Here is a 24,200-nt window from a genome sequence, read left to right as displayed (position 1 = left end):
TTCCAGTGGTCTGGTTAGCTTTATGCATTTGTAAGGGTCTTATACTATTGTAAAGAACTAAGTAGGAATTTTCCCTGTGGGCCCATCCAGCAAGAGCTGGGGATGGTGGAGACGCCAGAGCCCTGGGCCAAAATGGGCTCAGGTAGATCTGCGCAAATCTCTGCCACATAGTAGGGCATGCTGGCCATCACACGGTCTCCAAGAGCCAGCAGCTGAGCAGTTATAATGGATTATTCTTGTGTAGATGTGGCTCATTCAGTTTCTCTTTTCTGTGTGAGCATTTTTCATATGCTGTTCCCTCCTCCCCTCCCCCCTTAGTTCAAATGGATACATTTCTCTTGGTGTTCCTGCCAAGGCAAATTTGCAATAAGAATCTGCCGTTTTCTCATTCACTCAGATTGGGAGAATAAATACCTGGTCATTTAATGGGCTTTTATTCCTGCCCTCCCTGAGTCTGTTTGCAAAGGAGTGTGTGTGTGGGGGGGGGGGTCCCAGTGGTGCCCAGTGGTGCCCCGTGTTCTTTTGACTCCAGAGCATGGGTGGTATTAGGAAAGGTATAGAAAACAGGTGTGAGGATGTTATAATGCCATTGTATCGTTCCATGGTGTGACCGCACCTTGAGTATTGTGTCCAATTTGTCGCTGCATCTCAAGAAAGATATAGTGGAATTGGAAAAGGTGCCGTGAAGGGCGACTAAAATGATAGCGGGGATGGGACGACTTCCCTATGAAGAAAGACTAAGGAGGCTAGGGCTTTTCAGCTTGGAGAAGAGACGGTTGAGGGGAGACATGATAGAGGTATATGAAATAATGAGTGGAATGGAACAGGTGGATGTGAAGCATCTGTTCACGCTTTCCAAAAATACTAAGACTAGGGGGCATGCGATGAAACTACAGTATAGTACATTTAAAACAAATAGGAGAAAAAGTTTCTTCACCCAATGTGTAATTAAACTCTGGAATTCGTTGCCGTAGAACGTGGTGAAGGCGGTTAGCTTGGCAGAGTTTAAAAAGGGTTTGGACGGTTTCCTAAAGGACAAGTCCATAGACCGCTACTAAATGGACTTGGGAAAAATCCACAATTTTGGGAATAACATGTATAGAATGTACGTTTGGGAAGCTGCCAGGTGCCCTTGGCCTGGATTGTCCGCTGTCGGGGACAGGATGCTGGGTTTGATGGGCCTTAGGTCTTTTCCCAGTATGGCATTACTTATGTACTTATGGATGGTTAAGCAGGCCCTGTACAGGTCCTCTTTTGGGACCTAGCTGTAGCTCTAAACCCTCGCCCTCTTGGTGGGGGGCCCCAAGGTTGATTGGTGGGGACTGTTTTGTGGTCCAAGCACTGTAGAACAGATCTTGTTGATCCAGAGCATCAGGGAGCAGAGGAGGACTTGAAGGTCCTGTTGGGCTTCTAGTCTCCCGTGGTCTCCGGTTCCAAGGACCCTCCCTGTTGGGAGGCTGTGGAAGAGCCGGTCCCAAGGGTTCTGGATGTTTAGTCATGAGGCGCTTTCTGTCTCTTAGACAAGGTCACAGGATCTTGGCTATTAAGCCTCCTGCAGTGGGCCCTCAGGGCCCCAAAGCATTTGTAGTGCCATAAGGCCTTCATTTGTATAATGATGACAGTGAGAGACCCTGGATGGTCCCCTTGGTGGAGACCAGGACTCTTGTGTCTGCACTTTCGCTGAGGAGGTTGAAGTGTTGTGTCTTCCCGATTGTGGATGTCCTGGTTACGGTGGTCACAAAGGCGACCACTGTGCCTGTCCAAGGGGGCTCAGCCCTTAGGGAGCTCCATGAAAAGAATATGGCATATCAGCTCCGCATGGCCTTTTTGCTGGGGGACCCCCAGCATTCAGGCTGCTATTTGTGGCAGTTAAGTAGTTCCTTCTGTGTTTGTTCCAGCAGTTTCTGGAGTCCATGGAGGTTTCTCTCCTGGATTCCAGTGTGGCCTTTTTTGGGTGGACATCCTCTGTGATTTGGTCTGTCTTTCCCATTCAGTGGCAGCATTGGGTCACCATTGGTGCGGATGCAGCTTTTTAGTCAGCTGCTCTTTAGGGGGTGCTTGCTCTTTGTTGATGACTTGGAGAAATTGGTAAAGGATATTTGGGGGGGGGGGGGGCATGACTCTTTCCTTAGCCCCAGCAGCAGATAAATCCAGGAACTAGTGGGTTGTATTCGTCTACCAGCAAGTGGGGATAGAGAAACTAAATTGAAGGGAGTCATACTAGGTGGCTAGCCCCTATGCAATTTAATATATCTCTATCTCCTGCAGGTGATAGACGGATCTTTACCAGCTCCTGGGCTTCTAGCCAGTTAAGACTGGGGGTGTGTGTGGTCATTTGACCTTCTGTAGGGGCATACTTGCTTGGCCGATCCCTGCCTCCCCCGCAAAATCCCCTTCTCCCAGTACTCTGACTTTGGTGGCTGTTCTGATAATTTCCTCACAAAAACAAAACAAACACTGAGTTCAGTTCTGTGTTGTCAGCCCAACCTGTGCAGTGGGTTCTCTTTTTGGAGGAGTGCAGTATTGGTGAGTTCACTGGACTGGTGAATTAGTGAACTTGTTGCAGGGAGGCTCCGTGGCTGAGCGGCACTGCGGGTGAGTGCACTTTGATTCCTTTCACCCATTTCCCTCTGTTGAGTGTTCCTGGTGCTTATGGCAGCAGAAACAGTTAAGATGTTTCTGCTGCGGGAAGCATAGGAATGCAGTGGGAACATGTAGTGTAGGATGTGCCAAGGTGTTAGTGGGAGATACTGGATCTCCTCTTTCCTCTGGCACGGCGGTTTGCCACACGGGGTTTGCCGATGCGGGTACCATCTTGGATTTTTGCACAGTAGCAACTTCAGCCTTGCTGCAGCTTGCATTGTGTCCTTTAACCTGAATTGCTGTGGAATTGGCAGGAAAGGAGGGTGGCAGTGCGGCTGGAGGGTCTTGTTTGCTTCTGGAATGGATAGTGCTGCGTTGGGTGAGGGATTCTCCTACAATTTCATATTGCTTCATCAGGCATATCTGATGAAGCGGGCTCTTCCTCTCCTTCAGCCTGTGGTGGTGCTGGGGGTCCCGGGGAGTTCACTGGGGGAGTTGGAACAGGGTTTGACTCCAGTCTCACAGGATTAGGCTCACATATGCAGACGTTTGGACTCTGGATCTGACAGAGGTTCTGTAGGACCCTTGTCACTCGCCCCTTCACGAAGGATGCCTTAACATCGCCTCAGTGGGTGGTGGTGGTGATGGATGCCAGCCTTACAGGCTGGAGGGCTCATTGTCTCTGTCTCTATGCACAGGGGCGCTGGATGGCGGTAGAAGCAGCATTACACATCATTTGGTTAAAGTTGAAGCATTGATGAATGCACTTCAGTCATTTCAGGAGGTACTGCAGGGTACTGTGGTACGTGTTCTATTGGTGGGCTCAGGGCAGTTTTGCGTTGTGGCAACCACCATCTTGTGCTGAGTGTGTGGATCTGTTCGGGCAGTTTTCTGCGGTTTGCACTGACCTTAGTTTCTTCCAGAGGAGCTGTCAGCACTTGTGGAGGTGCGCTGGATTGTTGTGGTGGGCGGGCCTACGGCCCAGATTCCTACCCTTTGGTTGCCTGTGCCCGTCAAGGTGATTGATGTTTTCCATGATGTGGTCCCAGGAGGCCTGAAATCTTGCTTTTATTGTGGCGCAATCTGTTTGGATTTTAAATTGTGTTCAGGTGCTGGGGTCTTTCTACAATTGTGCGGCAGGGCTGTAAGTGAGATTCAGGGGCTGCAAGATGGTTGTAACACAGAACAATTCAAATCTCTGGTGACAGTACCTGTTTAATGGGGGTAATTTCTTTATTCTCTGACAAGGATTTGTGTGGAAAAGGCGGGTTCTGCATCTATTTTAATTCCTTTGTTATGAGAGGAATAATCTGCTTTCCTGTGCTGAGAAGCCATTTCAGTAGAAGGGCAAATAAAATATGTAATTGTCCCATAATAAGGTGGAATATAAGTGAGGTGAAGGGAGCATTAGCTGTGTGCTACCATCTTGATTTGCCATGCACAAGTGCCCCCATAACATAGAAGTTACTAGATATGACATATCTTTCTTTTAAGCCTTTGTCCCTTATTACAGTGTTGTGTGTGTGTGGCTCTTTAGATCACATTCTGCTGCTGGGTTAGCAGAATCGCTCAGGATGTCTCCAATGGATTAATTTTGTGCATTTGATAGAAATGCACCTCATCCCTATGCTAAGGTATGTTGGAGATGAGTAATTGAGAGACTGTCATCTCAGCTTAGAATTTGGAAATACTGCTCTTTCTCTACATATATGTTTGATGCACCTTAAACTGAGGGTTGTGAGGATTGCCTTTACTCCTCTGTTCCCTTCATTGCTAGCATTTTGTGAGCACTGCTGACACAAGATGTGCATCCCTTGTCATCAAGCAGATGAATCCATTATGAATGGATTGTGTCCACCTACCAGCAGGGGGAGATAGAGAGCACTGAAAACCATAGTGCCTCTTGGCCAGCTAGGTCCATCTGCCTCTCAGTATTCAGCTCCTTCAAAAATCTGCCTGGGGTGGCTCCTGGGCTTTTGCCAGTTGTAGCAGGGGTGTTGTGGCTATTGCAGCTTCACTTTAAAGGCACATAGGTTTGCCCTGTTCCTGCCTTACCCTTCCCCCTATGTGGATGCAGGCATATAGGTTTGCCCTGTCACATTGGTTCATCCTTTCCCTGCCTTTCCCACTCTCCTGGACCTCCGGAGTGCCTCTGTAGCTGTTGCCTCTAACTTTCCTCACAGCGTTAAAAAAAAAAACCCCAAAAACGCGACGCGCTTGTTAGCGCTGCGATTCTGAGGCTTCCTTCTGTCTGTGCAGCGTGACTGGAGCTCTGTGACTCGGTCTGGTGAGTTAAGAGAGTCTTGTAGCTCCTCCGGGGAGGGCCCGCGATCAGGACGTTTTTGATGAGAATCCGCCATTTTGTAATTTTCCGCCATTTTCAGCGATGGCTGCGGAGGTTGTTAAGCGCTGTTCATGTTGTGGCAAGCGCAGATCCACAGCGGGGCTCTGTAAATCGTGCTGTTCAGACGTCAGGGCCGGCCCGAGCATGGCGAGCGAAGTTTCTTTCCGCTCGGTGGAGCTGGCAGTGGGTGCCATCTTGGATGCGCCGCAGGGCTCGACCCCCGCAGGTGCGGAGCGGTCTGAGGCCGGAGGGGAGCCTCGGATGGAGGCTACCAGAAGACTGCTTACCCCGGATTGGAACCGGGAGGCCAGAGTGAGCTTTTCTCCCCTGAGTTTGTGTTGCTTTTACATAAAGTGTTCATGTTAAAAGAGCTCTGCCGCAGATGTCTGACTCTGCGTTGTTACCTGGTTCCCCTCCGGTGGAGACTGGCCTGGGATTGCCGTCAGGAGTTTTTTTTTCCCCCCAGACAGTTGACCGCAAGACAAGCGCAGAAGGGTAAATTCCCCTTCACAGAGTGGCGCACCCCCCTTTTCCCCCCCGTGGTCGGGCTGTGGGGATTCTGAGGGGTCTGGCAGGCCTTCGTGGTCCGAAGAGCCAGAGGAAGGTGTAGGATTGCCACTGGATCCAGATGATCCCACTGCGGTTAGGATTTTCCACCGCGAGGAGCTGCCAGCGCTTATTTCTGATGTCTTACAGGCCCTCTCTATTGAAGATCCTGTGATGGGCGAAGCCTCCTCTGGTTATCCGAGGATGGCAAGTACTAAGAAGCCTGCTCGAGCCTTTCCTTTGCATGACTCCATCCAAGAGCTTATTTCGGCTCATTGGGCTGACCCTGAGGGGCCTTTGAAAGTTGCCAGGGCAGTGGGGCACTTACACCCTCTCAATGAGGAGCACTTGGCACGCTTGGCCGTGCCTACAGTGGATGCCCTAGTCACAGCTGTGACGAAAAAGACTACCCTCCCAGTAGAGGGAGGGGTCACCCTGAAGGACATGCAGGACCGACGTCTGGAATCAGCAATTAAACGGTCCTTTGAGATTTCAGACCTAGCCTTACGGGCATCTGTGTGCAGCTGTTATGCTGCTCGAGCCTGCCTCGCTTGGTTGCAACAGGCACTGGAACAGCCCGGGGATGGAGCGGAGCCCCATGTGGAGGTGGCACCGCGGATGGAGTCGGCCTTGTCATTTTTGTTTGACGCCCTCTATGATCTGGTCAGAGCTTCGGCTAAACAGATGGCTGTGGCGGTGGCCGCTCGCCGCCTTCTATGGGTATGGCATTGGGCAGCTGACATGGCCTCTAAGCAAAGGTTGGTGAAGTTGCCCTTCCAGGGCCTTCTATTTGGTGAGGAGTTGGAGAAAATTGTTAAAGGCCTGGGGGAAACTAAACCCCAGCACTTACCCCGAGGATAGGCCGCGGTCTTCTTCCAAGGGTCAGGCGGTTCCCTCCTCTCCCAGACCTCGCTTCCGTGAAGCTAGAAGGTACCGCCCGGGGCTTACTTCTGCTGGGTTTACTTCACGTGCCCGCTTTCAGCAGAGGAACTCCTTTCGCTCGGACAAAAGTTCCGCAGCGGCCGGCTCAAGGCCTGGAGTTCATGGGCGACTCTCTCAATGATGGTGCGCCGGTCTACTCCTCAATTCCTGCAGTTGGAGGACATCTTTCCCTCTTTCTCGAGGAATGGGTCAAGATTACTTCAGATCAGTGGGTTTTGAACCTGATCAGAGATGGCTACAGATAAGAATTCAATGCCCCGGTGAGAGACGTGTTTGTGGAGTCCCAATGCAGCTCTGCCGTCAAATGGGCGGCGGTAGTGGAGACCTTGCAAGGCTTGTTGCACCTCGGGGCGGTGGTCCCTGTGCCTCCTGCCGAGATCATCTGCGGTCGTTACTCCATTTACTTTGTGGTGCCGCGAAAAGGAGGGTCTCTTAGGCCCATACTCGACTTAAAGGAAGTCAACAAGTCACTAAGAGTGCGGCATTTTTGCATGGAAACCCTGTGCTCTGTCATTGCGGCGGTACAGCCAGGAGAGTTTCTCACATCTCTGGACCTGAAAGAAGCTTACTTGCACATTCCTATTTGGCCCCCGCACCACCGGTTTCTCCGGTTTGCGATGTTGGGTCATAGTCCAGCTGTTGGGGTCGATGACGGCCACCTTGGAAGTGGTGCCATGGGCGAGAGCGCACCTGAGACCTCTGCAGTGTTCCCTGCTTCAACGATGGTCTCCAATATCTCAGGATTACCAGCGCAGACTCATGTGGCTCCCTGCGGCCCGGCTCAGTATGGAGTGGTGGCTCTCAGACAGCATGCTGCAGTGAGGCATGCTGCTAGCGCTTCCCGATTGGTGCCTGGTGGTAACAGATGCCAGCCTGCAGGGCTGGGGGCACATTGCCAGGGAAGGCATGCCCAGGGTCTCTGGACACCCGAGGAGTCGGAGTGGTCCATCAATCTCTTGGAGTTGAAAGCGATGTTCCAGGCACTTCTGGCCTTTCACACGACCCTGGAGGGACTGGCTGTCAAGAGTTCTGTCGGACAATATGACAGCAGTGGCCTACATAAATCGACAAGGCGGCACTCGGTGCAGGGCACTGGCTGTGCAGGCCATGCAGATTTGCTACTGGGCCGAACTAATCTGCAGTTTCTGTTAGCAGCTCACATTGCAGGTCAGAGCAACGTGCAAGCCGATTACCTAAGCAGGCATCAAATTGACCCAGCGGAGTGGGAGCTGGCAGACGAAGTGTTCCTTCAGATCTGTGCCAAATGGGGGACGCCCATAGTGGATCTTATGGCGTTAAGCGCAAATGCCAAAGTCCTGTGCTTTACAGCAGACGGAGAGATCCCTGCTCGGTGGGGTTGGATTCCTTGGCTCAACCCTGGCTTCAGGGCCTCCTGTATGTGTTCCCTCCTGGGCCCTTGATAGGGCGAGTACTCCTACGGATTCAGCTACATCAAGGAGAGGTGGTTCTCATTGCCCCGGATTGGCCCAGGCGGCCGTGGTATGCGGACCTCCAGCGGATGCTGGTGGAGGCTCCCCTACCTTTGCCTCTGGTACCGAACCTGTTGTCACAGGGGCTGGTAACCATGGAGGACGCCTGCCGCTTTGGTCTTACGGCATGGCTATTGAGAGGGCTCAATTGAGAGACAAGGGCTATTCCAACAAGGTCATCTCCACTCTCCTTCAGGCCCGTAAGTGTTCCACTTCTGTTTCCTGTGCTCGGATTTGGCGCCAGTTTGAGGCTTGGTGCGCTGCTAAAGCAATTACACCTATGCGGGCTTTGGTCTTGCCGATACTTGACTTTTTGCAGGATGGTTTACAAAAAGGCTTGGCCTATAATTCCCTGCGTGTTCAAGTTGCAGCCTTAGCATGTTTTCGGGGGGGGGGGGGGGGGGGGGGAGTGGCTGGCCTCTCCCTGGCTGCTCAATTGGAGGTGGCACGGTTTCTTAGAGGGGTGCTTCAGCTCCGTCCTCCCGTGCGGGCTCCATGTCCGGCCTGGAACCTGGGGTTAGTTTTAAAGGCCCTTCAGTGTTCGCCCTTCGAGCCACTTAGGCGAGCTTCGGAGAAGGATGTGACCCTAAAGACGGTCTTTTTGGTGGCCATTACATCGGCGAGACGGGTGTCTGAGCTCCAGGCGCTGTCCTGTCGAGACCCATTTCTGCAATTGCACCTTCTAGATGTGCGAAGGGCTCTGTTGCAGTATCTGAGCATGTCAAATGCTTTCAGGACCTCTGATCACCTTTTTGTTTTGTTGTCAGGTCCTTGCAGAGAGTCTCCAGCCTCTAAAGCTATTTTTTCAGCATATCTTCTGTCTGGCCGGCCTCCGCCTGAAGCCTTTAAGGCACATTCCACAAGAGTGATTTCCTCTTGGGCTGAAACTGGAGCACTCTCTTTTCAAGAGATATGCAGTGCAGCGACATGGGCTTCTAAGCTCTCATTTGCCCGATATTACAGGCTGGATGTGGCTGCCAGGAGGGATGCGCATTTTGGAGCACAAGTGCTGGCACGTGGTGTGGCCTGTTCCCACCCTATCTAGGGATTGTTTTGATACATCCCATTTGTAATGGATTCATCTGTTTGATGACAAGAAAATTAGGTTCTTACCTTGGTAATTTTCTTTCCTTTAGTCATAGCAGATTAATCCATGAGCCCTCCATGATTGATTGTTTGATTGATTAATGCTGTTTTGGGTTCAGTTTTTTCTGTAGATATGTTCCCTCATTGGGAGAAGTTGGAAAACAAGTCTTCAGGATTTCTGTTCTGTTACAGGAGGTTGAGTTCGTCCCTCCTTTGAATTATTGCTCCTGTTCTGTGGCGTTCGTTCTCTGTGAGGAAAGTTCATGTTGTTCTACTTTGTGGTGTAACACTGCTTTGGAAGCTTCAAATACTGAGAGGCAGATGGAGCTAGCTGGCCAAGAGGCACTATGGTTTTCAGTGCTCTCTATCTCCCCCTGCTGGTAGGTGGACACAACCCATTCGTAATGGATTCATCTGCTATGACTAAAGGAAAGAAAATTACCAAGGTAAGAACCTAATTTTCCCATCTTTTCCCTGAATGGTGGTGATTTCACCTGGTGCCCAGGGAATCAAATGCCTGATCCGGGCATTGACCCAGGCAATCTGCCTAGCAGCTATACTCCCTGTTCATGTCCTACAGCAGGAATGTTCCTTTACCACTTACCACATAATTCTCACTAGAGGTCATCTCCGAGATACTACTTTCCTAGACTTGCAACTTTTTTACCTGCTTTAGGTTTCCACTTTTACACTTTCTCAGAGCAGGGCAGTATAGATGATGTTTACTTAAGAGTCAGGCTCATTTCTGGTTTCACTGCACCGCCTTGCCCCGTCTCTGGGCGGCTGCATCCCCATCTTTGAATGTTGTTTATTGCTCCAATTTTGGAGGTGGTGCCTGGCTTCCTCATGCCATCGCGCTTTGCTTCATTTCTACATGTCTGGCCTTGCTTCGTCTCTGGGGGTAGAGACTCCGTCTCTCCTTGTGAGGTATGACTCCAGGGGCACGGGGCTTCGCCTTTGCTAAAAGTACGGGTCCTGTCTTGAGGCTCCTGAATGCCAAGTTTTCCCGTCTGTGGGTGTCGGGACTTGTCTCCAGTTGGTGGCCTTGCCCTGTCGCAGGGTTTTGTTCTGCTTTTGGGCTACCGGGCTTTGCCTCTTCTTTGGCTGTCGTCTTGCTTTGTTATAGGTTGGGACCAACTCAATCTGCTAGAGTTGTACCATGCTCTGTCTCAGATGTCATCCAGAGGGTCAGCCTCTGGTTTCTGTGCCTTTCTCCGTTCCTAAAGCCCGGCCTTTCACCGTAGCTCCGTATAGTGTTGGCTACCGCTTTTGGCATATGGCGCTTTGTTCTGTTTTTGGGAGTCGAGGCTGGCTAGGCCTCGGGTTGTGGGCTTTACCCTGTACCTGGTGGTCCATTCTTCTCCGTCCCTTACTGCAGAGATGGGCTCTGGTCCTGCCGATTGAGCCTTCCCTTGCCTCTGGCGGTAGAGACTTGTGCTGTCTCTGACTTAAAATCTTGGCTCCTTCTCTGGTTTGGGGGTTTGTCTCAGGCTCTGGTGGTGGAGTCTTACCCCTGCTGTAGTGACCGAGCCTGTCTTCCTTGCTGATAGCCAAGCCAGAGAACATTGCTGGTTGTCACCCTGGCTCCCTCTTCTCTGTCTCGGATTGTTGGTCCTTGGTCTTCTCCATGGAGGTCATGCTGGGAGCAGAATGTGCTGGCGAGCTTTGTTTATTCTCTGGGTTGTCGAGCCTGTTCTCTCCTGCTTTCGAGTCTTGTTCTGTATCCGCATAGCCTGCCACACTTTCAGGTGGTTGAGCATCGCCTCGGTACTGGATCTTGCCTGGTCAATAGTGAGTGCTGTGACAAAACACTGACAAAAGGACTTCCTAAGCCCTATACTAAACAGGAGCTCCTAAGCCCTGCTCAAGAAAGGGACTTCCTAAGCCCTAAACTAACAGAGCAGGGAACTAAACACAAAGCTAACACAGGTGCTACTAAGCACCAAGCTACAAGCAGAGCTCTACACTAACAAGCTAAACACAAAACTAACAAGCTACCTAAGCACTGCTCTAGCAAGCTAGATACAAAACTAACAAGGAGCTTCCTAAGCAGTACTCTGGCAAGCAACCAGAAGAGCTCCTAGCACTAAAAGGGAAGACAGGGGAGCCACAAGGAAAAAGCAGGGAAGCTAACACATAAGCCAAAAGTGATTCTAAATCACCAAACACCAACAGCAAAGACTGCAATGCTCCTAATAGCACAAACACCAGAAGTACTTCTAACAGCAAACTCTGCAGTGTTCCTAACAACACCAAACCCTGAAGTACTTCTATCAGCAACAGAGCTTCCAAAGCCCTACACACAGCAATGCTTCCAAAACCAAGAGAGAAAAGCAGGGGAACCATAAGGGAAACGCAGGAAAGCTAAACACACAGTCACCAGTGCACACTGCACTAACACTAACCTGGCCCTTAGCAAAAGCAAGCAGGGAAACTAGACACAAAGTCAGAAGTGCACACTGCACCACCCTACCTAAAGCAAACACCACCATTGCAAAGGCTCTGAAGGAAACAACACCACTTCCTTATCAAGGCCCTCCCTGATGATGTCACACTCCCTAGACCCAGGCAACAGCACACTGACCCAGAGAGCACACTGAAACCCATAGAGGCCCAACTCACACCAATGCAACACCGTGAAGCACTTGAAGCCAGTACACCCAAAGAGAGTTAGAGCTAATTCCGTCCACACACACAGCTGTAGTAAAGTGAAACATTAGCCCCATGCTGCTGGAAGCTGCCAGCACAGAGAGACAGAGCCAGCTCAGAAAGGACAGACAAAAGAAACAGAAGCCAGCTAAGAAGCTGACCCCCAGGAAAGAGGTAAGTTTGAGAGGGATTCTGACCCCAATCATAACACAAGGCAGCAGTTGGCTTCTTATATCAGTAAGAATCATCTGGTGCTTCAAGGGCTGAAGGCCCACTCTACTAGGGCTCAGGCTCCTGCCAGGGCATTATCCCCTGAGTTCATCTGCAGGACTGTGACTTGATTGTCGCTCCATTCCTTTGCTGAGCACTACAGGTTGGACTTGTTGGCCAGAGTCCACTCAGACTTTGGCAAGAGTCGTCATTCAGGGGGCCTTTTCTTCCCCTGCCCCGTAGACTGCTTTGGTATATTCTGTGCACAATGGTAGAGCAGATGCTAAGAGAGGATAAATTGTCTTACTGATTAAGGTTTTTGTTTTTTGTGGTGGTTTTTTTTTTTGTCCCCTTTAGTCAGCGATGGTGTTCCTCAAGCCCACCCTTTCTTTTGAAAGACCTTGGCCCAGCATTGAGTGTGCTTTGCGCTTCCTTTTCAGTCCTTTAAAAAAAAAAAACATTTTGTGATTGGCAGCCATACAGGGTTCCTGTGATTCTATATCTTGGTATATGCAGGATAACAAGTGCCACTCTGAGTGGTGTGTTTACTCGCTTATCATTGCAGCTGTAGTGGTTAATGGGTGTGTTACGAAGGGACCTTCTGCTGTTTGGGCAAATGAATACAGGATTGTGTCAGGGAGCACCTCAGTTTATGCTGGTGATGTCACTGTTAGAATTCCGTTTTCTCTACCTCCACCTGCTGATAGGAAGGTATAACGCCCATTGGTGTAGAACGGTGTCGCTGACTAAAGCAAAGAAAATTATCCAGTAAGACATAATTTCTCCTTTTCATAGGCTACGTGACAGCAGCAATGATCCAAAACTGTGCGAAGCACGTATCCTTGCTTGTATATTGAAGTGGAACATGACATTTGAAAATGGAAATATTTTTTAATATACACTGCTGTGGTGCCCGAATATTTCAATTTCTCCTTTTCATAGGCTACGTGACAGCAGCACTTCTGGTGCCCGAATAGGTCAAACATGCTATTTTAATAAATTTTCTAATGTGTTCTGTATTGTAGGAAATTTCAGCTCATTACAGGAAGTAACTTGTTCTGGGGCAGAGAGAGCAGGGAACCAGCAAAGCCAACACCCTCCCCAACGGCGTGCACCTGGGGCGGACCCCCCCCCCCCCCCCCACTGCCCCGCCCTTGCTACGTCACTGGTCAAGGGGAAGATGCTGGATAGAGGATTAGAGAGGATAGGGAAGACAGGAGATACTGGATCAAGGAAGGATAGAAAGAAAAGAAATATGCTTGCTCAGGAAGAGAAGGGTAGATAGTAGACATGGTGGGAGTAGGGTGACAGAAGGTAGATGCTGAATTGGGATGGGGAAGAGAGAGGGAGGGAGGGGGACGCTGAAACTGGGAGGGGTGACCCTGAACCTCGGAGGGAGGGAGGGGACGACGACCCTGAACCTCCGAGGGAGGGGACGACGACCCTGAACCTCCGAGGGAGGGGACGACCCTGGCACTCGAAGGGAGGGAGGGGGACGACCCTGGAACTGGGAGGGAGGGGGGGCCCCTGGCACACACTCTCATTCTCTCTCTCTATCTCTCTCTCACAGACACTCTCTCACTCTGTCACACACACACACTTGCACATTCATTCTCTCTCTCTATCTCTCTCTCACAGACACTCTCTCACTCTGTCACACACACACACTTGCACATTCACTCTCTCTCTCTCACAGAGTCACTCTCACACACACACTCTCAAACATTAGAATGTGGTAGGTTTAAAACAAATTGGAGAAAGTTTTTCTTTACTCAGCGTGTGGTTAGACTCTGGAACTCATTGCCGGAGAAGGTAGTGATGGCAGCTGGCCTTGCTGAGTTTAAAGGGGGTTTGGACAGATTCCTGAAGGAAAAGTCCATTGATCGTTATTAAATTCTGGGTTTTTGCCAGGTTCTTGGGGCCTGGATTGGCCGCTGTCGGAGACAGAGTGCTGGGCTTGATGGACCTTTGGTCTTTTCCCAGCGTGGCGGTGCTTATGTAACATACACCGAGGAAAACCATTTGTGCCAGAAAAGGGCCTTTTTTACTAGTTGTATAATAGAGTAGCGCTCACAAGGTAGTAGAAGATTTTTGCTCACATCAACTCTGCCTTTACGTGCAGGTTCCCAATAAAGTAATGTTTTGCTTTCTTTGTAGATCCTACCTTATTGTAGCAGTGATCTTGGTCTTTCTGTCAGCATAGCTTTTGAAGGTCTACATTCAGAGCTCTTAAATGTAATGCATACTGTAACACTACTGTATAATTTTATATTCTCCGAGGACAAGCAGGCTGCTTGTTCTCACTGATGGGTGACGTCCACGGCAGCCCCTCCAATCGGAAACTTCTCTAGCAAAGTCCTTTGCTAGTCCTCGCGCGCCCGCGCGCACCGCGCATGCGCGGCCGTCTTCCCGCCCGAAACCGGCTCGAGCCGGCCAGTCTTCTTTTGTCCGCACTCGGTACGGTCGTGTTTCGCCGTGTCGAGCCCCGGAAAGTCGACCTCGCGCGTCCAAATTTATTTTTGACGTGTTTTTTCTTCGGAAAAAGTCTTTAAAGTGTCGGGAAGTGTTTCGGAAACCCCCCCCCCGGGTTTCAGACCAACCCCTTCCCGTACTTCCAGCTTTTTGCCCCGATAAGTTTTCTTTCGTCGTCGGGGTAGGCCTCTTTTCGGCCTCGGTCGAGATTTTCTCCCTTCTAAATTTTTTGGTGCTCTTTTTCCGTCATTTCGGATTTTGATTTCGCCGGCGTGATTTTTCCGCCCATGACATCGAAGCCTTCCAGCGGCTTCAAGAAGTGCACCCAGTGCGCCCGGGTAATCTCGCTCACTGATAGACACTCGTCGTGTCTTCAGTGTCTGGGGGCCAAGCACCGCCCTCAGAACTGTAGTCTGTGTTCCCTGCTTCAAAGGCGGACTCAAGTAGCGAGATTAGCCCAGTGGAACGTGTTGTTCTCGGGCTCTTCGTCGGCATCGGCACCGGGATCTTCGAGTGCATCGACGTCGTCAGCGTCCAGACCATCTTCCTCGGCCGCCACTGTATCGAGTGCATCGAGGCATCGGGCCTCTGCATCGGCGCCAAGGTATCGGGCGACTGCATCGACGTCGGTGGTACCGGGACCTCGTCTGCTGATGTCGTCGGACGGTGGTGCATCGTCAGGAGTGCAGGTGAGGGCTGTCCATTCCCCTGCTGGTGGCGGTGAGCCTTCGGGTGGGTCTCCTCCTACCCTGAGGGCTCCTGCGGTACAGCCCCCCCGAGACCGACCTCCTTCGGTCTGGGCCCCGAGGAAGCGACGGCTGGATTCTACGTCCTCCTCGTCGGTGCCGGGGAGCTCCGGTGACATGCTTCGGAAGAAGTCGAAGAAGCATCGACACCGGTCGCCTCCCCGCGTCGGCACCGAGAGCTCTGGGTCGCCGAGGGAGTCGGCACCCAGCAGGCATCGGCACCGAGAGGACCGCTCACCCTCTGTTCAGGAGGTGTCGATGCGCTCCACTCTGGACAGCCCGGAACAGCCTCCTCGCCCGGAACAGGTTCTGACGTCGACGCCTGCATCGACCTCTTTGCCTTTCTCTGCAGCCGCTCTGAACGAGAGCCTCCGGGCCGTTCTCCCAGAGATTCTGGGAGAGCTGTTGCGCCCTTCCCCTCCGGTACCGGCGGTGCTTGCGCCTCCGGTACCGTCGAGCGTGGCGCCGGCTGGCCCATCGCCCGGGGTGAGGTCCCCGACGTCGGTACCGCGTGCGGTGCCAACTGCGGCCACCTCCCAGGAGGGCTCCCCGACTACGTCGGCGGAGGGAGCTTCGCCGATGCGGGCGAGGGAGTCTACCTCTCGACGCCCCCATCGTGGACGTGGCTCCACGGAGTCGAGCCGGGCGAGGTTGCAGACACAGGTTCGTGAACTTGTGTCTGACACCGAGGGTGAGGCCTCGTGGGAGGAAGAGGAAGACCCCAGATATTTCTCGGACGAGGAGTCTGAGGGTCTTCCTTCTGATCCTACTCCCTCTCCTGAAAGGCAGCTTTCTCCTCCTGAGAGTCTGTCTTTCGCTTCCTTTGTCCGGGAGATGTCTACGGCCATCCCCTTCCCGGTGGTTGTGGAGGACGAGCCCAGGGCTGAAATGTTTGAGCTCCTGGACTATCCTTCTCCACCTAAGGAAGCGTCCACTGTTCCCTTGCACCATGTCCTAAAAAAGACATTGCTTGCGAACTGGACCAAGCCACTAAGTAATCCCCACATTCCCAAGAAGATCGAGTCCCAGTACCGGATCCATGGGGACCCAGAGCTGATGCACACCCAGTTGCCTCATGACTCTGGAGTTGTGGATTTGGCCCTAAAGAAGGCTAAGAGTTCTAGGGAGCATGCTTCGGCGCCCCCGGGCAAAGACCCTAGAACCTTAGACTCCTTTGGGAGGAAGGCCTACCATTCTTCTATGCTCGTGGCCAAAATTCAGTCTTACCAGCTCTACACGAGCATACATATGCGGAACAATGTGCGGCAGTTGGCGGGCTTGGTTGATGCTCTTCCCCCTGAGCAGGCCAAGCCTTTTCAGGAGGTGGTCAGGCAGCTGAAGGCGTGCAGAAAATTCCTGGCCAGAGGGGTGTATGACACCTTTGATGTTGCTCCAGGGCCGCTGCTCAAGGTGTGGTGATGCGCAGGCTCTCATGGCTGCGTGCCTCCGACCTGGAGAATAGACTCCAGCAGCGGATTGCGGACTCGCCTTGCCGTGCGGATAACATTTTTGGAGAGAAGGTCGAACAGGTGGTAGAGCATCTCCACCAGCGGGACACCGCATTCGACAAGTTCTCCCGCCGGCAGCCTTCAGCATCTACCTCTACAGGTAGAAGATTTTTTTGGGGAAGGAAGACTGTTCCCTATGCTTCTGGTAAGCGTAGGTACAATCCTCCTTCTCGACAGCCTGTGGCCCAGGCTAAGCCCCAGCGCGCTCGCTCTCGTCAGCAGCGTGCGCCTCAGCAAGGCCCCTCGGCTCCCCAGCAAAAGCAAGGGGCGAGCTTTTGACTGGCTCCAGCAGAGCATAGCCGACATTCAAGTGTCAGTGCCGGGCGACCTGCCAGTCGGGGGGAGGTTGAAAGCTTTTCACCAAAGGTGGCCTCTCATAACCTCCGACCAGTGGGTTCTTCAAATAGTCCGGCAAGGATACACCCTCAATTTGGCCTCAAAACCTCCAAATTGTCCACCGGGAGCTCAGTCTTACAGCTTCCAGCACAGGCAGGTACTTGCAGAGGAACTCTCCGCCCTTCTCAGCGCCAATGCGGTCGAGCCCGTGCCATCCGGGCAAGAAGGGCTGGGATTCTATTCCAGGTACTTCCTTGTGGAAAAGAAAACGGGGGATGCGTCCCATCCTAGACCTAAGGGCCCTGAACAAATATCTCGTAAAAGAAAAGTTCAGGATGCTTTCCCTGGGCACCCTTCTCCCCATGATTCAGCAAAACGATTGGCTATGCTCTCTGGACTTGAAGGATGCCTACACACACATCCCGATACTGCCAGCTCACAGACAGTATCTGCGATTTCAGTTGGGCACACGCCACTTCCAGTACTGTGTGCTACCCTTTGGGCTCGCCTCTGCGCCCAGGGTGTTCACAAAGTGCCTAGCTGTGGTAGCAGCGGCACTTCGCAGGCTGGGGGTGCTCGTGTTCCCATATCTCGACGATTGGCTGATGAAGAACACATCCGAGGCAGGAGCCCTGCAGTCCATGCAGATGACTATTCGCCTCCTGGAGCTACTGGGGTTTGTGATAAATTATCCAAAGTCCCATCTTCTCCCAGTGCAGAAACTCGAATTCATAGGAGCTCTGCTGGATTCTCGGACGGCTCGCGCCTATCTCCCAGAGACGAGGGCCAACAACTTGTTGTCCCTCGTCTCGCGGGTGCGAGCGTCCCAGCAGATCACAGCTCGGCAGATGTTGAGATTGCTAGGCCACATGGCCTCCACAGTTCATGTGACTCCCATGGCCCGTCATCACATGAGATCTGCTCAATGGACCCTAGCCTCCCAGTGGTATCAGGCTGCTGGGGGTCTAGAAGACGTGATCCACCTGTCCACGAGTTTTCTCGAATCCCTGTATTGGTGGACAATCTGGTCCAATTTGACTCTGGGACGTCCTTTCCAAATTCCTCAGCCACACAAAGTGCTGACAACGGATGCGTCTCTCCTGGGATGGGGAGCTCATGTCGATGGGCTTCACACCCAAGGAAGCTGGTCCCTCCAGAAACGCGGTCTACAGATCAATCTCCTGGAGTTGCGAGCGATCTGGAACGCTCTGAAGGCTTTCAGAGATCGGCTGTCCCATCAAATTATCCAAATTCAGACAGACAACCAGGTTGCCATGTACTATGTCAACAAGCAGGGGGGCACCGGATCTCGCCCCCTGTGTCAGGAAGCCGTCAGCATGTGGCTCTGGGCTCGCCGTCTCGGCATGGTGCTCCAAGCCACATATCTGGCAGGCGTAAACAACAGTCTGGCCGACAGACTGAGCAGGATTATGCAACCTCACGAGTGGTCGCTCAACTCCAGAGTGGTGCGCCAGATCTTCCAAGCGTGGGGCACCCCCTTGGTGGATCTCTTCGCATCTCGAGTGAACCACAAAGTCCCTCAGTTCTGTTCCAGGCTTCAGGCCCCCGGCAGACTGGCATCGGATGCCTTCCACCTGGATTGGGGGGAGGGCCTGCTGTATGCTTATCCTCCCATTCCTCTGGTGGGGAAGACTTTGTTGAAACTCAAGCAAGACCGAGGCACCATGATTCTGATTGCTCCTTTTTGGCCGCGTCAGATCTGGTTCCCTCTTCTTCTGGAGTTATCCTCCGAAGAACCGTGGAGATTGGAGTGTTTTCCGACCCTCATCACGCAGGACGAAGGGGCTCTTCTGCATCCCAGCCTCCGGTCCCTGGCTCTCACGGCTTGGATGTTGAGAGCGTAGACTTTGCCTCTTTGGGTCTGTCAGAGGGTGTCTCCCGCGTCTTGCTTGCTTCCAGGAAAGATTCCACTAAGAGTAGTTACTTCTTTCTGTGGAGGAGGTTTGCCGTCTGGTGTGACAGCAAGGCCCTAGCTCCTCGCTCTTGTCCTACACAGACCCTGCTTGAATACCTTCTGCACTTGTCTGAGTCTGGTCTCAAGACCAACTCTGTAAGAGTTCACCTTAGCGCAATCAGTGCATACCATTACCGTGTGGAAGGTAAGCCGATCTCAGGACAGCCTTTAGTTGTTCGCTTCATGAGAGGCTTGCTTTTGTCAAAGCCCCCTGTCAAGCCTCCTACAGTGTCATGGGATCTCAATGTTGTTCTCACCCAGCTGATGAAACCTCCTTTTGAGCCACTGAATTCCTGCCATCTGAAGTACTTGACCTGGAAGGTCATTTTCCTGGTGGCAGTTACTTCAGCTCGTAGAGTCAGTGAGCTTCAGGCCCTGGTAGCCCAGGCCCCTTACACCAAATTTCATCATAACAGAGTAGTCCTCCGCACTCACCCTAAGTTCTTGCCAAAGGTCGTGTCGGAGTTCCATCTGAACCAGTCAATTGTCTTGCCAACATTCTTTCCCCGTCCTCATTCCTGCCCTGCTGAACGTCAGCTGCACACATTGGACTGCAAGAGAGCATTGGCCTTCTATCTGGAGCGGACACAGCCCCACAGACAGTCCGCTCAATTGTTTGTTTCTTTTGATCCCAATAGGAGGGGAGTGGCTGTAGGGAAACGCACCATATCCAATTGGCTAGCAGATTGCATTTCCTTCACTTACGCCCAGGCGGGGCTGGCTCTTGAGGGTCATGTCACGGCTCATAATGTTAGAGCCATGGCTGCGTCGGTAGCCCACTTGAAGTCAGCCTCCATTGAAGAAATTTGCAAAGCTGCGACGTGGTCATCTGTCCACACATTCACATCTCATTACTGCCTGCAGCAGGATACCCGACGCGACAGTCGGTTCGGGCAGTCAGTTCTTCAGAACCTGTTTGGGCTTTAGGATCCAACTCCACCCCCCGAGGGCCCTGTTTGTTTTGTTCCAGGCTGCACTCTCAGTTAGTTGGTAAATTTTTTAGGTCAATCTCAGTTTTGTCCTCGCCGTTGCGAGGCCCAATTGACCATGGTTGTTGTTTTGAGTGAGCCTGGGGGCTAGGGATACCCCATCAGTGAGAACAAGCAGCCTGCTTGTCCTCGGAGAAAGCGAATGCTACATACCTGTAGAAGGTATTCTCCGAGGACAGCAGGCTGATTGTTCTCACAAACCCGCCCGCCTCCCCGTTGGAGTTGTGTCTTCCCTTGAAGTGTATTGTCTTGCTACATACTGGACTGGCCGGCTTGAGCCGGTTTCGGGCGGGAAGACGGCCGCGCATGCGCGGTGCGCGCGGGCGCGCGAGGACTAGCAAAGGACGTTGCTAGAGAAGTTTCCGATTGGAGGGGCTGCCGTGGACGTCACCCACCAGTGAGAACAATCAGCCTGCTGTCCTCGGAGAATACCTTCTACAGGTATGTAGCATTCGCTATATATGTCTACGAAGGATCCAGTCTTTTTCTGGAGCCATGATGGATAGCAGAACCTTAGTTTTAATTTACCACAATGTGTTGATACAAAAATTTGATTCCTTAAGTATTAGTATATTCTTATATTCTGATTCTTTGTCTACAGGATTTTAATTTTGGGGAAATTAAATAACTTGGTTAAAGAATGGATACGTGAACTCAGTGAAGCCAAGGTATGCTTTATATGTATCTTATTGTTCAAGTCATTAACTTTGTTTTGCTGAATAAACAAGTAGAATCTATTGTACTTCTAGACTGCTGATGTGGTTTTAAATAAGTCTCCCAAAGATGTTTACAATGTTAAAGCACAAATCAATAATACAAATAACACCCAAATGCAATAAAATGCTTCCTTAATCTGTAAACACCCAAAGTCAAATTTGCACTTCTCAAATCACCATAATTAAAATAAAATCAAAAGCAACCTTACAGACTGGAAAGTGCTAGGTATTTATTAAACATTGAATAGTTCATTTCCTGACTAATATTTTTGGGTGAAAAATACGATGGCCAGGGCAGTAACAAAAAAAAAATTGTCATTAGTCACTATCCTGTCTCTGATTTTGAAGGAAGCATTTTTGCTCATAGATTTTACTTGGGGCTTTTGTTCATTTAATTTTACTCGTTGAAATGCTAACCCTACCATATAAGTAGAAACTATGAGTTTAAAGTATGTATGTTTGCACTGAAGAGCTAGATTAGGTGAATGAGAGGAATTTAAAGAAATCTTCTAGATATTTGTGATCTGCTGAATGAAAAGATACCAGAAATGGGCTACGTGACTTATTTATACCACAAGATAGATATCAACTGCATAGTCCTGCAAAATTTCAGTGTCTGGTAAGGACTAATTATGTCTTTTAAAAAATGAGAAATGTATTAATTTTAAAAATAAAAAAGGTAATTAACTCCAGAAATTACACTTGTAGTTTTTTAGGCTGTATAACATGAAAAACCTGAAAGTTGTGAAATTGCACAGGCCCATTCTTCTAACCCTATAGTATGCAAAACTTTCAAAAATGAAAGTTGCTCAGATTTAGCCCTCCAAACATTTATAACCTTTATCTTTGTTATTTGTAACCCTGCTTTTAGTACCTTTTTGTTGTGGGTCACATTTATTTAGACTCCAAATACTTAATCTTTGTTTAGAGAAGAGGTTTTTATTTTATTTGAAAGGCCAAGTATTTCAAAAATATCAATCTGTTTCATACCATGTATTACTTGGATTGTAATTACCTTGTATGGTTATCCCATCTAGAATCTTCCACAGTCTGTAATAGAAAATGTTGGCGGGAAAATTTTTACGTTTGGATCCTACAGATTAGGTGTGCACACAAAAGGTACAGTGTGTTTTTCTTATTGTAAATTGAATGTTATAATTTTCTATAGCTTCATAAATATGGTTTTACTAACGATAGCTAGACCTTTTTTGCACAGCTTTAGTACAGACTGTATACAGTTGCAGGTTGCAATGACTTAAAAATAATTCTTGAAGGGTTGAAATAAAATCTGGTTGAAAAAATTACCTTTGATAGTGATGTTTTCTCATAGAATCTGGGTAAACTTCAGTTGCTTCTGTACATGCACATAATTTATCTTTTCAGCAAAATAGCCTTTATTTAGATCAGCGTTTTTCAAGGCCATGGTGTACCAAACTCTCTGGACAGATAGTGCAGACCTAGACTCCTATGGTCAAAGGCTGGGAGTAAGATGGTGGAATGAATCAAAGCAGGGGGCTCATCAGGAGATGAGTTGCTCTGTGCAATATGTATTCTGCACAGAACAGGCCTGTACGAAGGCGGTAGAACGAGAGGACATGAAATGAGATTGAAGGGGGGCAGACTCAAGAAAAATGTCAGGAAGTATTTCTTCACGGAGAGAGTGGTGGATGCTTGGAATGCCCTCCCGCGGGGGGTGGTGGAGAGGAAAACGGTAATGGAATTCAAACATGCGTGGGATAAACATAAAGGAATCCTGTTCAGAAGGAAAGGATCCTCAGGAGCTTAACCGAGATTGGATAGCAGAGCCGGTAGTGGGAGGCGGGCTGGAGGTTGGGAGGCGGGGATAGTGCGGGGCAGACTTATACGGTCTGTGCCAGAGCCAGTGGTGGGAGGCGGGACTGGAGGTTGGGAGGCAGGGATAGTGCTGGGCAGACTTATACGGTCTATGCCAGAGCCGGTGGTTGGGAGGCGGGGCTAGTGCTGGGCAGACTTATACGGTCTGTGCCCTGAAGAGCACAGGTACAAATCAAAGTAGGGTATACACAAAAGTAGCACACATGAGTTGTCTTGTTGGGCAGACTGGATGGACTGTGCAGGTCTTTTTCTGCCGTCATCTACTATGTTACATCATCCTTGCTCTGTATGCTTTCCATTAATTCCTATACCCTGTCTCATACATAAGGAAAGAAGCATGTTTGACTAAGCATTTTCTCAGAAAGGAGCTTTCACACATTTATATCGCAGCTAGCGTTTTTGAAGTTAAATGCTAAGAACAGAGCCCATGTGTCTGGACCTGAACATTATGAAGAGGTGGATTTTTGCATGGTTCATTTGATCTGGTTTGAAGTTACAACAGTGTCTCATAGCATACAGTTGGGAAATGCTGATCTAGATGTATTTTGCCATCTTGGGAAGTAAAACTTCAGTAATTTACGTGGACATATGGTTGAAGAAATAATTAAACTCAATGTTTCTAGATGACACAGTTTACTGGCAGGAGACTTTTAAACTGGGTTCTCTTGCATGTTGGTATCCATAGTGCTGATTTTTTACTACAGAAGAATCCAGGCCACAACATCTTGTAATTGGAAATGTTTTTAATGGCATCATTGTGTGTTGATTTCAGTTACATCAGTTCTCAAGATCAGATTTTTGCTTGTAGCCAGTGGTACCATTACAGCTGTTGGGCCTTGCTAATTTTATTTTCCATAGCACTCTCACCGGACCAATCCAGAACCTGTGGTTTGTACTTGTTGACCAGCAGATGAAGATAGAGAAAAAAAGATAGTCCTGTTTTCTTTGACCAGTAAAGGCATCTTACAGCCTTCAGTGTTCAATATTTCTTTGTCCAGCAGATGGTGACAGGCAAACTGCAGCTCCTGTACTGTTATGTGAGGCCAAATCCTGGATCTGTTGGAGAACTGAGTTAAAGTTGAACATGGGGGGGGGGGGGGGGGGGTGGGGGGAAGGGTTAAATCGGCGTTTTAAAAAGAAAAAAGGGGGATTTAAATTTTCATGTGCTAATACTGAGCACCATCCTCCCCTTCTTGTATTGTATCTGTTGCAACTTAAAAGAATTGCTTGACAGAGCACGAACAGGATTTTTTTTCTACTTACTGTGAGCTGTAGACATCGGGAATTGGTCTCTTCCATATCATCAAGCTGATCAATCCATAGACTGGTGGGTTGTGTCCATCTACCAGCAGGTGGAGATAGAGAGCAAACTTTTGCCTCCCTATATGTGGTCATGTGCTGCCGGAAACTCCTCAGTATGTTCTCTATCTCAGCAGGTGGTGGTCACACACAGCAGCAGCTCTGGCTAGGCCTCCAAGCCTAATTTTTAGGTTTTGTTGAGTGCCTGGGGTTGAGGGCTCTTTTGAGCAAGTGCAAACCTGGTGGTGCCAGGTCCCTCCTTTTCTCCCCCCTCCTGCTGGCTCCGTTAAAAAAAAAAAAAAATTTTGAACATCCTTAAAGGCGTTTATTTCGACGTTTATTTAAGCGTCTATTGCAGCTACTCACTGGGACACCAGGTCGTTACAGCTCGGAGCGGACAGCAGGTAATTTTTACCTTTTTATAGCGGGCAGGGGGTTCCCCGATTCTTCTCCTC

The 24,200-nt window shown here is 50.2% G+C and overlaps 1 protein-coding gene across 4 annotated transcripts in view; it reads left to right on the top strand.

Moving 5' to 3' along the window:
* Positions 1–24,200, top strand: part of PAPOLA (poly(A) polymerase alpha) — a 277,966-nt gene that overhangs the window by 34,253 nt on the left and 219,513 nt on the right. For all 4 annotated transcript variants that reach the window (XM_030215241.1, XM_030215240.1, XM_030215239.1 and 1 more), the window contains exons 3-4: positions 20,478–20,544; positions 21,630–21,711. In XM_030215241.1, coding sequence (XP_030071101.1) covers positions 20,478–20,544; positions 21,630–21,711 — 149 coding nt within the window. The remainder of the gene's footprint in view (positions 1–20,477; positions 20,545–21,629; positions 21,712–24,200) is intronic.

Source organism: Microcaecilia unicolor, chromosome 9, assembly GCF_901765095.1.
Source record: "Microcaecilia unicolor chromosome 9, aMicUni1.1, whole genome shotgun sequence".
Classification (NCBI taxonomy): domain Eukaryota; kingdom Metazoa; phylum Chordata; class Amphibia; order Gymnophiona; family Siphonopidae; genus Microcaecilia; species Microcaecilia unicolor.
This window is presented reverse-complemented; position numbering and strand designations above follow the sequence as displayed.